The sequence below is a fragment of the Pyxicephalus adspersus genome, chromosome 2 (assembly GCF_032062135.1).
Source record: "Pyxicephalus adspersus chromosome 2, UCB_Pads_2.0, whole genome shotgun sequence".
Classification (NCBI taxonomy): Eukaryota; Metazoa; Chordata; class Amphibia; order Anura; family Pyxicephalidae; genus Pyxicephalus; species Pyxicephalus adspersus.
In genome coordinates, this window is record NC_092859.1 from 129,134,049 (window position 1) to 129,150,599 (window position 16,551).

The window sequence follows — 16,551 nt, forward strand, 5'->3', positions numbered from 1 at the left end:
TATGTTTGGTGTCTTCTGGAATCTCCATTGAAATGTATGTAAACATCAAGTCCCATGAAGCTGGTGAATAACATTGGCTTTGCAGCTAAGCCGTGTCTTTCACAGTTTTGTTGAAGGGTTGGAAAAATTGTTCTCTTTGGGGTGATGGATGTTGATAAAGACTCAGTAACTGATCGTTGCCTCACTGCTTCTAGAAATGAGAGGTTTTGAGTTGAGTTATATAGCCATAGTACTTATACTACAATGTAATAAATGGTTAGGGTATGTATTAGATGGATTGATTATATTGGTATGTCTGATATAGTTTTGGTTTTCACTGTCGGTGACTGAGCCTGATCACTTCATAGGTTTACATGAAGACGTGTACTGATAACAAGATATACAACAATACAGAGGTATAGCTACAGGGCCCTGATGCAGAATTTTGGATCCCACCCCTCTGCTCCATGTAAAACAGAGAGCAACCAGAACATAAACCCGAGGAGAGCCCCTACAGGCCCTCTTGATTAGGGGTCTCAGATTGCCATCTCTTCATACCATGTTCCTACACCACTGAAAAATATAATAAGACATAATAAAAATATAATAATTATTCAACGTCACTGTAATATATATGAACTTGTAGAATCCAAATGCTTGCATCTCACTAACTGATACCTAAACATTTATTTATGATATGTTTACACTACTAATTATTTGCTTGGGGAAAAAAAAAACAGTAAATGTATTTAAAAAATGATTGTGAATGACAATGTATGATGCACTAATATGTGGTATCAGTGTTCAGAATCATGGATATCCTACTTCAGCCAGATCAGTGTATGTGAAGGTGCTTCCATTTCATATACTTTTTCTAATAACTTTATAATGTATGTAATAATTTGATGTAAATGGCATGCTAAAAGCTTTATGAAATAATGCATAGAATGCTTGCAGACCCACACATCTCTACAGAAGCCTGTGGTTCCTTCTGTTACATTAAAAGCAACATTTACCAGAAAGTAATGCAGCTTGCTGGTTAGAAGAACCTGAGATTCAGTGAGAGTAAAATAAAGGCTCTCTATATCTCCATCATTTCTAGTGTAAAAGTGTTCAAGGTGCATATCTTCCAGCCCATTGTAACATCATGGGGTAGAGTATGCCAAACTATACATACAACCAGTTAGCATTTATGTTCAACTGTTGTAGCCTTATTTACCCGATGTGTTTCGCCAGTTTAGGCTTGGAGATTTAGGCATAGGTGGTGGAGTCTTTCAGGCCACCGCACATACTGCACCCCTATTTGGTAACATATTGTGCAGCAGAAATTAGCAAAATACACAACAACCACCAAAGTGCACTACATGCAAAACAAAACTGTACTTTAAATAAAGTGGTCTTTATCATATATTTCAGAAGATGTAAAGTTCTGTTATATGTAAGTATAAAAAATATTGTACTAACATCTGTTCTCTTTTGAGCCCTGTAAGTAATTTTATTAATTATTTTAGTGCATACATGATGATTATTTTGCTGAAATTGGGCATTTTCAGTATATTTCTTATGAAAGCTGCCTGTGAATGCTGGAAAATAGTTGACATACATATTGTGTCTTTGCATCTCAGGAACGCACCAAATATAAATGATACTTATGTTCATTGAACTCTTCCTCTGAACACTGTCTGGCTGAGTATTGTATCAACCATTGCTACCTGCTTTGTAATGTGTAAACATTGATGTCAAATTAACTTGTGTATCAATAGAAAATATAAAATGACTGCTTCCTTTTATGTTTCATTTGTATAAAAAATAAGCACTCAATTTTTAAATAAAAATGTTTTTAACATTCTGCTGTAATCTATCAAACTAAAAGGCACTGTATAAAAATCGGAAACTTTTTAAGATATACAGGGTATCTTGCATGTTACAAAGGTAACATAGAAGATCTATCATAAATATGTTAAAGATTAGGTAATCCGCTTATATTTGGCCTTACTAAAGCAGAAATAAAGCTTGCAGCACTCACCTGTCCACACTCCCCTGTAAGGGATCGCAGCTATCTTTGGCCATCTTGATTGGCTGAAGTGACGTTACCCCCGCACAAGCACAGGCCCATAGTTTATTTTTTATTTTCTGAGTACCAGAGACACAAAAGGAAGTTAGTAGTAGAGAGGAAAATCCCAACAGGCAACAGGTACCTCCATTGCAGGATTCCTTTGTATCTCTTGGTCAGAAGCCAATACTTGCCCTTACTTCCACTGTAGATGACAGTGGTCACCAGGACAAATACAGGATTGAAGCTTCTCATTGTGGATACAGACTGAAAGAGAATAGAATTTAGTGATAGAATATCACTTGCAACATTATTTGTGACCTACAGGAAGAGATTCTAGACCATTGCATTCAATGTAATGAATTGACTGATCTCTAAATTTCATATGAAGAGCTCAGATTTACAGTAGTAATAAGAATGGTCATGGCAAATGTAATTTTAAGCGCAAGCTACACACACACACACACACACACACGTATAAATATACACACACATGCTGCGGTATGTGTATATATATATATATATATATACATACACACACACACACACACATACATACTGGTATGTATATATACACACACATGCTGCAGTGAAACAACTGTGATTACACCAGCTTTCATTTTCTAAAATTTCATTATAATTACCTGTTCTTAATGCCAGTAGATGCATTATTTTTTTAACGGTTACAAAACCCATCGATATAAAAGTGTCCTCGAAAAAATACTCATTTACCTGCTTCTGCTTCTGTGTGTCCTACCTTCCTTCAGTTCTAGCAATGCAGCATCTTCCTGTACCTTTGTCACTTATCAGATTCCTGCGTCCTGCACTGCACTCCATTCTGAGAAATGACATTTATTGCCTATCTTTTTGCAATTGTTGGAAAAATGAATACCGGTTTACATGAAAAATATATAAAAACCTACAATGGTCCTTCTAGTGGGATAATAAATCAAAATTTCTAGTGGAGCTCTGTGTATACTGGACTAAAACAGTTTAAATTGCAAAAAAACTGCATTTATTACATTCAGTGGCTCCTTTTGTATAGGCGGGGTGTATATTTTTTTGCAATAAACAATAGTATAAAAGAATTATTTGACAATAACATGTCTACAGTTAGCCACAGGAGGGCAGAAGCACATTTTGTTACACAATATCTTGCATTCTGCAGTTTAATTTTTAAGCAATGCCAAACCAGTCTATTAGGAAACAAATTCTCCATAAAATGTCCATGTTATGCATACATACTTGGTAACTGCCCATTTTCGAAGTGATAATATTAGACATGACATTATTGCTAAATTCATCCAGATTGGAAACAATCCTGTGTCTGAATGTACCAACAGATCTCCAAATACATTCCTACTCCCCTGATTCTCGGAGCTACAGAATTCAACTTTGTTAGATTTGCCTTTTATTAGAAGCTATTATTTTTTTCCAAAATTAGGCAGGAGAAGGGATGTCTGATGTTTTCCTTCTCCCTCTTTCATAGCCACAATCCTTTTCACTTTCCAGTTCTATTCTGTGTTAATGGGAAGAGAGATCCTTTAGATGTCAGATCACACCAGTATGTCCAACATCTCTCGATGACTTAGATACAGAAGTGGCATTACACGTATTTATTAGTATAATACACAAACTGTATTGCCCAGTTTAATCAACTTACAGAACAACTGCTCAAAAATGTGGGGTAAAGGATGTCATTGTTTAGGAGCCCAAAGTTGCTAAGCCAACAACCAAATCTCTGCTGTCCTGCTCCCTTACCGTATAAGTGTGATTATGTATGCTGCATTGCGGGCCTTGATTACCATTCTAGTGGCAAGTTACGCTTATTGTTAGCAGAATCTTAGCTCTAGGAGTTGACGTTGAAGACATGATCCCTACGTCATATACCATAAAATATTATATAGGTTGGGAGAAAGGAGAAGAGAAGTTCAGTGTGACCTGATGGGAGATACACTGTTGTCAGTCTAAAGCTACGTACACACTTCCAATTATTATCGTTGGTAAACGAACGACGAACGATCCTGCACGATATCTGCAAACGATCGTATAGCACCGATCCTGTACATACACACGATAGATGCGATCGTTTGAATGATACAGGAAGTGACGTGCACCACAGGAAGTGAGCGAACGTTCGTTCACCGCGCATGCTCAGACCATGGACGATCAATGAACGACCGTACACACGATAGATGGTCAACGATCGTCGTCCAATCCGATCCACCGGTCCGGTCGTTCATTTCCAACGACTATCCTCGTTCGTCGGCGTTGTTGGTTACTTTTTTTACGAACGATTTTTGCCCAATCGATCGTTCGTCGTTCGTTCGTCGTTCATTTCCAACGATAAAAATTGGAAGTGTGTACGCAGCTTTGCACAGTGCAGATATACAGCAAGAGGCAGCAGACGGATGTGGCCTCAGTGTACAGTTCAATCACAGGCCTTGACAAATCCTGACTGCTGTATAGTAAGGGATTCCATATCCCAAGACTAGCTGAGGAGAAGTACAAATCATTTGGCACATTACACAGTATATAATATATAATATATAACAATATAAAATATTCATTGTATGCCACACAATATATGCTGTAGTTCAGTGTTGAACTCTTCCCAGATTTTAGCTTTAATTAAATGTATAATTATTTTTTTAGCAACATAGAAAATATCAATATCAGCATGCTGACCTCAAATTTCTAGAGCTAAGTGCCTATCTATCAGAAGCCCAATCTGTTAGGTAAGGGTGTTTGATGTCATATTTATGCAATGATGATTGTCTAAACAAAATGTGAGAAACAGATAAAATATTAGTATATCATGATTATAAATAATGCAGTCAAACAGCAGTGTTTCTGGTGTGTTCAGTCCATAGAGGTGAGTAAATATTCCTAATTAGTGATGTCTGAATCTGAACATGGACAATATTTCTTTTTTTTGCGTGAATAATTGCATGTTGATGTCTGATCTCTGGAGAATTTCAATATTCGTGGATGTGAGTAATTTATACATGATATGTATTCAGTGCAGATTGGGCAATTTATACATGCCTATATTCTGGTGAATAAAAAGAACTCCATTTTCTGGTTAACTTGTTTGAACTGTATTTACTAATCATTATTTAATTATTTTATTATTAAATAATTCAATATTCCCACTCTGAGAAGTAAGTAGTACATTTTCTTCTCATTTGCTTCCCTGCAATACTGAATCTTTCTGGCATTTTGTGTTTCTGCAATGCTTGTACAGCAGTTTACCACATTTCATCTGCTAGTACAACGGAAACCATTGTTCTTTTATAACATTCTAGAATCCAAACTGTGACATTCTTGTACTAACCGAAACCTGCAAAACCCTGCAAAACCCTGCATACTCCATGCAAAAGTCTGACTCCAGAAAGTCTCCCAGCAATGTTTATCTGTTTGAATGAACCGATAGGTTATTGGTATAGATCTGTAGAGATAAAAACTGAGAATTACACTTCATGTGGAGGGTCAGGGGTTGTTACTGGACAATTTTCTGATTATATTTTTCCTTCATTTCAAATAAAGCAGATCACTGAGCTGTTCATAAACAGCTGCTACATATGTCTTCCAGTGAAGGTAAGAACACCTAATAGTATGTGACAGGCTAACAAAGACAAGAGTACCTGTCATCTCCACTGCTTCTTCACTTTATTAGTCTTCAAAGCAGGAAATCCAGCTTGGCAGGTGACCAGAGTATTCGGCTGAACAAATACCATTGTCTGGAAAACAATACTGTTCTTGTGGTCCAGAAGAAACCTTTGAAATAAAGAACTAATAATATCAGAAATAAGGTGGAAGCGAAATAAAACAGTGTCGAAAGGTAAAGCCTTAAGATACAGTGTAACTGTAGGGATTGATCATACATATGTTGTTGGCCATTATAATAAAAATCTATTTTTCCTCTTTTCTGATATTTCCGATATCCAGGCAAATATGAAAAATTGCATAATAAAAGTGTTTCTTCTCCATGTCTTATCACCTCCTTCTAAAAACATCAATGAATAGCCCAAGCTGAAATGTAAAAACGAGATAAAGCCTCCATTTTCAAGTTGCATAAAGGTAACTATAGGGAGCCAGAATGCTTCCCTCACCTAACAGTCCATTTCTACAGCTGACTGCCCACCCCTCCACACTACTGCCATTAAGAAGGCTGGAGCTCCCGCAGCATTGTTTTAGATTGGAGTACTGTGCAAGGGCATTGTTGGACTGCTGGAGACCCAAGGCAATATATTCTGTGTAAAGACAGCATGCTGCCAAACCAGGGTAGTTTCCTGCAGATAAATACACACACACTGCAAAAAAAGCAATAATAAATACCATTTTAGCATATTCTTGTTATGTAACCTCACTGCATGAAAAGGATGTTAAAGTGAAAATCAAACCTTTACCCTTAATAACTGTGATCAGGCAGACAGATGATGTCCCAATAAAATAACTTTACCGGCCTGATTGCAATTTTTTAATTACAATAATTTGTCCCCGTTCAGTTGTGGTCGCTGGTACCTTCTTTCTTCTTCTCTTCATGGTTCCAGTCTTCGGCCATCTTGATTGGCAAGGCCAGAAAGAGGTAACCCTGCGTGCAAGTTTTCCTGAAATAAGACAGCGATCAGGCATCACCTATCCCTTCTCCAATAATGAACCTGCCTGCTCATAGAATTTTTTGTTTTAATTTTTTAATTTCAAAGAAGGACCAATAGATCTTATAAAAGGGAAAAGTTTATTTACAGATTAGGATATACATACAATTATTTACAGGAAAAAGGGAAGATGGTATATAGAAAAGAGATGGGAGAAGGAAGGGGTCTAGCTCTATATCTAGCACATGGTCATTCCCACTCACACAACCATACAAGCCAGGCTTTTCTCTCCTTGAACCAATCCCATCTGCAAGTCCAGAGCAAATCATATTGTTGATCCTTCCTTGGTGAACTCTTGTTTTACCTTCCTGGCAGTAATCCTGAGTGTGGCTCAGGGTGGTTTTTCCATACCAAAAGCAGTAACCCCATGCCACACTCAGGGGTTGGGCAAGGCGGCCGGGCATTGCCAGGCTACACAGATACCGGCAGGCAAATACCGCCAGGTGGTCAAACTGGCCAGTGTGTTAATGATCCTCTCATAGAAGATCAATCATTGTCTCTGCTCAGCAATCCTTTGATGGTTGTTTTAAGGTCTGAATCTGTCTGCACAGATAATGAGGTTTATAGTTTGCTTTCAAGGAGGCAGAATCATCCTTACATACAAGTCATATTCATATCAATTTTAGTTCTAACAGATTTGCAGAGGGACTTTAGGAAGAAGCTTCTTTGTTGTACAATCACAGTGTGTGGGTGTTTGTTATCAAAGTATAGGATAAGTTCTCTGAGTCAATCCCAAAAATAAATTTTAGTAGGGGTTCCTTCCTCAAATCCTTTATCTGAGCCTCCCACACAGTTTAAGCTCTCCATCTAAGCATCACATATTCAATATCTAGCAAGGAATGTAGAACCACAATATATTTTCATTACACCGAGATGACAAAGGGCTTGTCAAGTTATCGGAGCAATACACCGAACATGACTCATCCCAAGTAGGCCGTGTTGTCTCGGCAACTGCTCCAGTGACGTCACCCGTTTCTATTATCTACGCTGCATCTCTATTTCTTCCCATTCATAGGCTTCCCATATAGTGAAGCGTGTTCTTTTGTTGTAAGCACGCAGGTTTCCAACTACTCCTATAATAGGATTCTTCGGAATAATTATATTTGTATTTTCAGTTGCAGACTGAATGGAATTTATGGAAATCGTGTTATCAATAAAAGTAATACAAATGTAAGTAAATGCTTAGAATGGTATTGTTTTTTAACAAAATAAAAAATCAATAAAACCTTTGCCTTTTACAAACAATATTTATTTTGGGGGATAACTCTACAGATTATAATGCAGTCAGATTTATATGAACAGAGGTGACACATTGATACATTGCTCATCATAGGCAAACCCCTACAGGCGATGCTCAGACAGGCGGGTGAAATAAACAGTGCACCGCTTTGTAATCATCAGACCACCCCAAGACCCCTGAATAACACTGAAATCAATGAGGGGTTCATAACTATTTTTGCTATTGTTTAGCAGCAATGCGGTTGCAGTCACTGTTTTGTGGTTGAACTTGTAGTTCTTCAACACTTCCATGGAAAAACTTTGCAGATGCGTGTTAAGAGTTCATTTTTTTATTTTCAATGTTCTTATTAAGAATTTCAAGTATAACAAACCAACAGAAGAAGAAAAGCAAAAACAAACATGAATGACAGAAATACCAATACAAATATGCGATACCTGAACATGAACATTTACAACCAATGTAACAATCTAGGAATACAGCTGCCCAGCCAGGAAAAGGAGAGAAGAAACTGGGGAAAAAAAGGAGAACAGTAAAGACAGTAGATAGGGAAAGACAGCTGCTGCTCCGTCGTTCTCCTCCTTCCCACGCCATAAAGCAGAACAATATTGTATGTAGAGCGCTCATTCATGCATCTTTCAGTCTTTTGTTGTTAGAAAGGATTGTGAAAGATCCTTTGCATTGACAAGTATTGAACGTGTGTACCCAGCCTAAGACGGTAGATGGAGAGCACTTTACACACGCAAGATTCTTATCTGATATCAGCCCTGAGCCCATTATAGGACGAGTACCATTGCATGTGTGTACCCAGCCTTAGTCTGATGAAACGCAGGAAACGTTTTGTAAAATGCAGGATTGTCTGTTTAATTTCACATTGATACCTTCCATGGGTAGTGTAGTTGTAGGGATTCTAGCTGCCACAATTTATATATATACACCAGGTGTTTTATCCTCATACATGGGTCATAGTACCTGCTTGGTTTCAGCCCTGGAAGCCGAGGGGGAAAGCCGAGGGGGTTTAGTGTTTAGCAATCCCCACAGAGAGTTGGAGTAGTAGTTGGATCCCACTAAATCTGTGTTGCCAAGCGGTTATTAATCAGTTGAAAGGCATTTTAGAAGGACAAATAACATATTCCCATACACCAACATTTCCTGGGCAAGACACGCACAACACTTGAAAATCGCTTCAACAGCTTTTTTTAAATATGTTTTTATTCTTTATTAATATTCTCATGTGATCATCAGTTGGCAGCTCACATTGCATATTGGTTGCGCTGCTTATTTCCCAAATGTACCAAGGACAGTTTCTGGGGAAACCAATTAACCTAAGTGCATGTTTCAGAGGAAGAAACCAGAGTGTCCAGAGGAAACCCATGCAAATGTGGGAAGAAGATGTAAACTCCATGCAGCAACTTTGAATCTTTAGGAAGGTCAGGAAATAGCTTTAGGAATCAGAAATGTTTTCTAAGTGCTTGGCAGTGGGTACAGTTGGATTTTACAGAGATCACACAGCAATCTGATCGTCCACTTGTTTAAAAAAAGTTAATCTTTACATAGATATCAATATTTATTTCCTATGTCTGCTCCACAACACCTCACATGTGACTGGGCATGAAATAAAATATTAACTACTACACTAAGTGGTTTTATTTTGTGTTCCCATCAATTTACACGTGGTAATACATGACACAAGTATAAGGAGGATCTCCACCAAAGAAATGGGGGAATACATTCAGAGTGATCACATCAGGCACATACAAAGTATGAGGAACATCTCCTCTCGCTTTCTTTTTTTACTATAAAAGTTTGTGTTCCTGTTCAGGGTTCTTTTGTGTTTGGAGATTTAATAGAATAAGACCAGGGGTGTAGTGGGGTGGGCAAACTGTGCCATCACTTTTTTCAGGACCCCTGTATAGGCCTTTTCTGTGCGTTATTATGTTTTACCTGAAAAGAAATTATTTTGTTTGGGAGTTGGCTACGATTCTTGAAAAGCTTTGTACAAAACATATTATTACATTAGGATTGAGGATTAAAAACATTGTTTCCCCAGTAAACTGGCAATGCTAAATCCACACAGGGTGGCAATATATTCTGTTGGGTCATGAGTTATTATTATTTCTCTCGATACATGATGGGAAAGTCATTGGAGAGATTCTGTGACTTATAAATGTGTATGGAGAAGCTGGGCACAATAGTACAATGTGCAGGAGATGAATGGGTGACAGGCAGGACATTGGGGATGCATAATGTTTAGAAGGCAGAACAATGGATGGGAAGTGATGGGAAAGAGTAAGAAAAGCTGAGGGGAGCAGCAGAGAGGACAAAGTGGTGAAGAATTAGGAAGGATGATGAGGAATGACAGAGGGAGAAGAAAGCAGAACAATGGTTGGGTGCAGCATTATGAGAAGGAAAGATGAGGGATGAGAGGCAGGACAAGAAAAGGCCAATGGTGGGGTGCAGTATAGGTAGCAGGCAGGATGATGGAGGTATGCAGCAAGACGATGGAACTGTCTGCACAAAATAAGAAGAGAGTAAAAAGTGGAGGGGAGAAGAAGGACAAGAAAATGGATGTAGATATACCATGCATGCAGGACAAGGCGAAAGGACATAAAGGCAGAACTATGGTGGAGGCGTGTGGCAGGACAGACAGGCAGGCAGGGTAACACAGGTGTGCAGTATGGAAGGCATAATGATTTCGCAGGGCAGTACAGCATGCACAGTGATGCAGAAGAGCAGTATGGCAAGCATAGTGATGTGGCAGTGCACTGTGGCAGGTAAAGCTATGTGGCAGTACAGTATGGCATGCACAGTAATGTAGTGGGTGCAGTATGGCAGGTATAGTGATTTTGAAGTTCAGTACGGCAGGATATACTGATGTATACAGTGCTGTATGCCAGGCATTGTGATGCAGAAGCACAGTACGGCATGCACAGTGATGTAGCGGAGCTGTACAGCATGCACAGTGATGTAGCAGTGCAGTACAGCATGCACAGTGATGTAGCAGTGCAGTACGGCAGGCACAGTGATGTAGCGGATCTTTACGGCAGCCATAGTGATGTAGCAGTACAGTACGGCATGCATAGTCATGTAGCAGTACAGTACGGCATGCACATTGATGTAGTGGAGCTGTACGGCATGCATAGTGATGTAGCAGTACAGTACGGCATGCACAGTGATGTAGCGGAGCTGTACGGCATGCACAGTGATGTAGTAGTGCAGTACAGCAGGCACAATGATGTAGCAGTGCAGTACAGCAGGCACAATGATGTAGCGGATCTGTACGGCATGCACTGTGATGTAGTGGAGCAGTACGGCATGCACAGTGATGTAGCAGTGCAATACGGCATGCACAGTGATGTAGCGGAGCTTTACGGCATGCACAGTGATGTAGCGGAGCTATACGGCAACAGTGATGTAGCAGTACACGGGGACAGCCGGAGGTGTGCAGGATGACCGATGGACACTGCTGCTCCTCCCAGCACGCCGGGCCTGAAGTGAGCGCCTCTAGCGGCCAGTCGCGGTAGTGCCTGTTGTGTGTTACCCTTTACCGGAGTGTCTCCCCCGTAGAAGATGGCGGAACTGTCTCCGGTGCTGCAGCCGCACAGGGATGGAGGAAGCCGGCTGGGCTACACGGCCTTCCCCGAGTGTGAGTCTGAAGCCGAGCTGTCCCTGAGCCTGGCCCGCACCAAGACCCGCTCGTACGGCAGCACGGCCAGTGTGACCACCCCCTGGGCTGAGAAGTTCATCGAGCACCAGGTCAGCCCCAGCGACACCCTGCAGGGCATTGCTCTGAAGTACGGAGTGACGGTAAGCCGCGGCCTGGGACGGGGCCTGTGTAGGGGGTCTGGGGGCCTAACTCACACCGGGGGGAGGGGGGTCACTGTGACCTTATACCGGGGGTATATAGAGCCCTGACCGCTCTCCTGTGTCACACACATACCGGGCACTAGACGGAGGAGCCCCGGACCGGTCCGTCACGTTAGGTGACACCGGATGGTCTATGGGGGACCTTGGTAACCATGGCAACCTCGTGCCTGGGGTCACACTGCCCATCCCCCATCACATGAATATTATACCTTGGTGTCATCACATTACATGGGCACCTCTGATGGGTGATGACACCCCATTATTATTCATTACTGCTCCCTCTATAGAGGTAAGTAGCGTGTCATTATTGTCAGTCATGCCAGTCTCCATGGCGACAAGCGGTCATACATGATGTGTGCGTGTGATGTACATTGCCTCATGTATGGCTGATTTCTGTGTAAGGTAACAGGTACACTTTATAAGCCTACAACTATTGTACAAAATACGCCATGTTCTGCTCGCGCATTAGAAGCTGCAGCAAATCAGAGACACCTCATGTCCCAGCTGAAAGATGTCCATAAGTATAACTCGCCCGTCTTCCATCAATATCCCAGGGCTGGCCGTGATCATCATATCAGTATGTGTGTTGTGTTTTATTATTTGCATAAGTGCAGCTCCCCCCTGACATTTCCCAGGGGAGCGCGGAGATATAATCACCAAAATACACATCTTTCATATGAAGAGCTCATCACCCCAATCATCACCGTATTGTGTACATTCCGGTGACGGACACAGCGACACGAGCGGGCAGCATGCCAATGTACACCGTGCTTCATTCACACACACCCTATGTATATGTACTTTATATGTATTATTATTAATAAACAGGATTTATATAGCACCAACATATTACGCAGTGTTGTACATTAAATAGGGGCTGCAAGTGACAGATACAGACAGTGACACAGGGAGGAGGAGAGGGCCCTGCCCCGAAGAGTTTACAATCTAGGAGAATTATTGGGCATTTTGTGTAAGAGATCATAAACTGCAAAAGTCTTTATCATTACAAGAATTATTCCAGTGAATGTGACTACTTCTATAGACTGACCTAGATACATGAGAACCTTTACAGACACCATCACATTTGTTGTTTGGTGTTATAATATCAAGAGAAAGAAATGTACTCCAACCCCCCTGACGTTCTAATTCTGTCCGTATTTCCACGCAAAAAGCGTCACATTTTTTGCATGGAAATAAATTTTACATTGTAGGGTGTTCTTGGGTGTTCCTTTTGCGCATGCCCAAACATCTCGGGCATGCGCAGGAGGAGCTATTGCGTGAAAAGGGAAAAAAATTGCCGATCTCACACATGCGCCTGGATTGAGTGACGTAGGAAGATGAGAAGAAGATGGCGGCGCTCAGTGTTGGCACGAAGACGGATGCTGGGACGATGCGGAACCCGATGGAAGACACCTCCAGACCGATCGACAGTCCTGCGGGATTAAAGTTAAGTAATTTTTTTGTTTTGGGGGACTTTTGAGTTTAGTTCCTCTTTAAAAGGTTCTTAGTCTATTTCACATACAAATATAGTTGTTTAAACCTTATGGTGTTTTTCCTTATGGAGTTGGTGGAGGAAGTAGCACACAATAGGGGTATACATATAAATATATATATATATATATATATATATATATATATATATATATATATATATATATATTACACACACACATAGAAACATACATGTGTATATATATACACGCTATACATACATAACTACACACTATATACCGAAAAAAACCCCGCAATACTGAATGTCTACTCCGTCTTTTTTAGCCTTTAAAGTATTTCTGAGCACGAAGCACAAGTTAAATGTTTGCACTTCCTATACCCCACCGTATAATGTACAACGCAACCATTTTTTTAATTACTATTTTTACTAATGTATTTATATAGTGCCAACATATTACACAGCACTGTACATTAAATAGGGGTTGCAAATGACAGTCGAATACAGACAGTGACACAGGAGGAGAGGATCCTGCCCCGAAGAGCTTACAATCTAGGATAATGCTAGAAATCCACTATTTTAGTTTCATTTAATAAAGTCCACAATTTGCCAATTAAAGTCACCCATAGCCACACCCAAAAGCTTATCAATTAAAATTGGGCATCCAGAAACTGCACCACAACTGAAATGTTACCGTAGTCTGAACATACCCCGAGTCTATGGAGGGGTAAAACTGAACTCCGGGATAAGGCATTTGGTGCACACATTGAATCTTGTTTCACATGTGAATATGTTTGTATAGGGGATTCAGCTTTAAATCCTTTGTGTTGCTTTGTCCTGAATAGACTACACACATTTTGGCTTCAGTCCTGAAAGTTTATTTTCTTTATTATTAACCTAATATTTGGCATGTAGGTGTAGGGTTTTTATCTGGGGAATGTTTATTTCCCTAGTGGTTGAACTTGATGGACTTGATGTCTTTTTTTTTAACCTAGTGAACTACAGAAGCTGTGCCTATAAAAAAACCAAGTAGAGCAGTAATTTCCCCAGAATATTTTTTAAGCCTGTGGGTGGTGGCCCTGTATTGTGACCCAGTTTTTCAGTAACCACCCAAAAACAGCCGGGGGGGTCACTGAAAAGTGCCGGATGGTGCCCCAGACTAAAACGTGCTAGGGAGACCACTGTAGAGGGACAAAGACTCATTATCAATAAATAATATTTCTGCTCCCTTTTCTGCATTTTCTTCACTACAATAAATCACTGACTCCACATGCAGAGACGACTGACTTTTCCTAAACTTTTGTAATATGAATACTGGTTCCAGGCAGAGATTAATAATGTACTTTAGTATAACTAACTGGTCCGGTGTTCCCCCCAGCCCATTTTAGCTGGGCGCACCACCCAGCACTTTTTAGTAACCACTCGTCTGTTTTTGGGAGGTTACAGAGAAGTTGAATCACAATACAAGGGCAATTTAATGTACAGCTCTGCGTAATATGTTGGCGCTATATAAATCCTGTTTAATAATAATAATAATAATAATAATAAAAGGGCTGCCACCCACCTACATCTTCTTCCCACTCAGTTTACAAAAATGTCTGGGGAGAATAATGAATAATGCAAACCCAACCAATGAGTATTTTTAGCAGCTGACATGTTTAAGTTTAGTGTACAGGGCAATATTAAGAAGAGACTATGCAAGTTTAGGCAAACCCTTTAAAGGAAACCTACCATGAGAGATTTATGAGAGTTTCCGATACCAACTTCCTTCTGAAAAATGAAAGTTACCTAGCTATAATTCTGATCATCTGATTAGGACAATGTTTCTCAACCAGCGTTCCTCCAGAGGTTTCTAGGGGTGCATTGAGCACTGAGCAACTTGTGCCCCACAGGTCATATATCACTGACACCAATAATCAAAATATTATATATTTAAGTTGCTCACCTGGGACAGGTATGCTGATCACCAAGGTCAGAACACGTATTCTATGTGCTCATTCCAGGTGAGTGATTTAGAAAACATGGTGGTCAGATGATCGCCAATGCAGCCACAAAATTAGTCCGTTAGTAATCCAGCCCCTGTGTGTCTCTCATGGCAGGAGTGCTTTTGGTATGTTCAGTTATAATACATGTGCTTTATGTTTTATCCACCAAAGGATTTGTAGTTCTGTACATCCAGTGTTTGTGATTTACATACATATGGTGCAGGTGACAAATGTATTCCTTTGTTCAGCAGTTCAGCTTCCAATGTCTCCAGGACATTTAAAGAGCCATATTAAAGCTTTCTAATTATTGGAGAGGTAATCTGGGAAGGGAATAATAATGCCGGTCCAAGAAGTAGCAGAATAACCTTAAATAAAATGGCCAAGCAAAATTAGATATTTGGACATAAACATACAAATTACTTGTAAATCAGTAAAGACTGTCAACTTTCAAATATTTTGGTCTTTGAGATTTAATATGGGATTTTACTGTTCCCTAAATTATTTGAGCATTGTATACTGCCAAACTGATACCAGGCAGTTACACATTTCTTGTCACAATTTAAAGTCGTCAGTCACTTTCTGCAGATTGTAACATGAGGAATGAACGCCGTCCTTTATGTGCCAGCCCTGCTGGCCATTGCATTGTGCACCCAGGTGTGAAATTTGTTGTCCTGGAACATTTGTGTTTCATGTGACCACAGTAAATATATTTTCCCTTTCTACTGGAAAAAGTACATTGTGACCCCAGTAAGAGAGCTTTAATAGTAGGAAAACAGGGAGGGCGGGAGTTCTGTCTGCTGGAACAAAGATTTATTATAGGGAAGGGCCACCAAGTAATCATGTTTTAGAGAAAACAAACCACAATATTACTCAGGTCATGTTGGTTAGGTTTGCTCTGATGTTCACAGAATGGATTGGCCTTTTGTTAAATCAATATGGAAAATGATCTCCAATGTCTGTGTGGCTTTTGTGTTTCCATCTTTATATAACAGAAATAGTAATATTGCTGGAATAGCTTGGGTGATTTTTTTTCATCGTAGCCGTTCTTACTTGCTGTATGTTTGCTGTTTCACTGTTACCAAAGTGATATCTGCATTTTCACTGACATCACTGATCATCATATGGAAGCTCTTTTTGTTTCAGGCAAACCTCTAAATACACAGATGAATTCCAAATAATATAGAAGCTTCCAGTTGTAAGAATAACAGCACAGCCCTAACTAGAGGAGAGAGGACCTGACCTTATCTGATCTCTGCTTTTATATCCAGGTTCCTTCCTCACCCTAAACTGAACAGTGAAAAGAGCAGCAGCATACTGAT

The 16,551-nt window shown here is 40.0% G+C and overlaps 1 protein-coding gene across 1 annotated transcript in view; it reads left to right on the forward strand.

The window, feature by feature from the left end:
• Positions 1-11,432: 11,432 nt before the first annotated feature.
• Positions 11,433-16,551, forward strand: part of LYSMD2 (LysM domain containing 2) — an 18,655-nt gene continuing 13,536 nt past the window's right edge. The window contains exon 1 of the mRNA XM_072402382.1: positions 11,433-11,737. Coding sequence (XP_072258483.1) covers positions 11,501-11,737 — 237 coding nt within the window. The 5' untranslated portion in view covers positions 11,433-11,500. The remainder of the gene's footprint in view (positions 11,738-16,551) is intronic.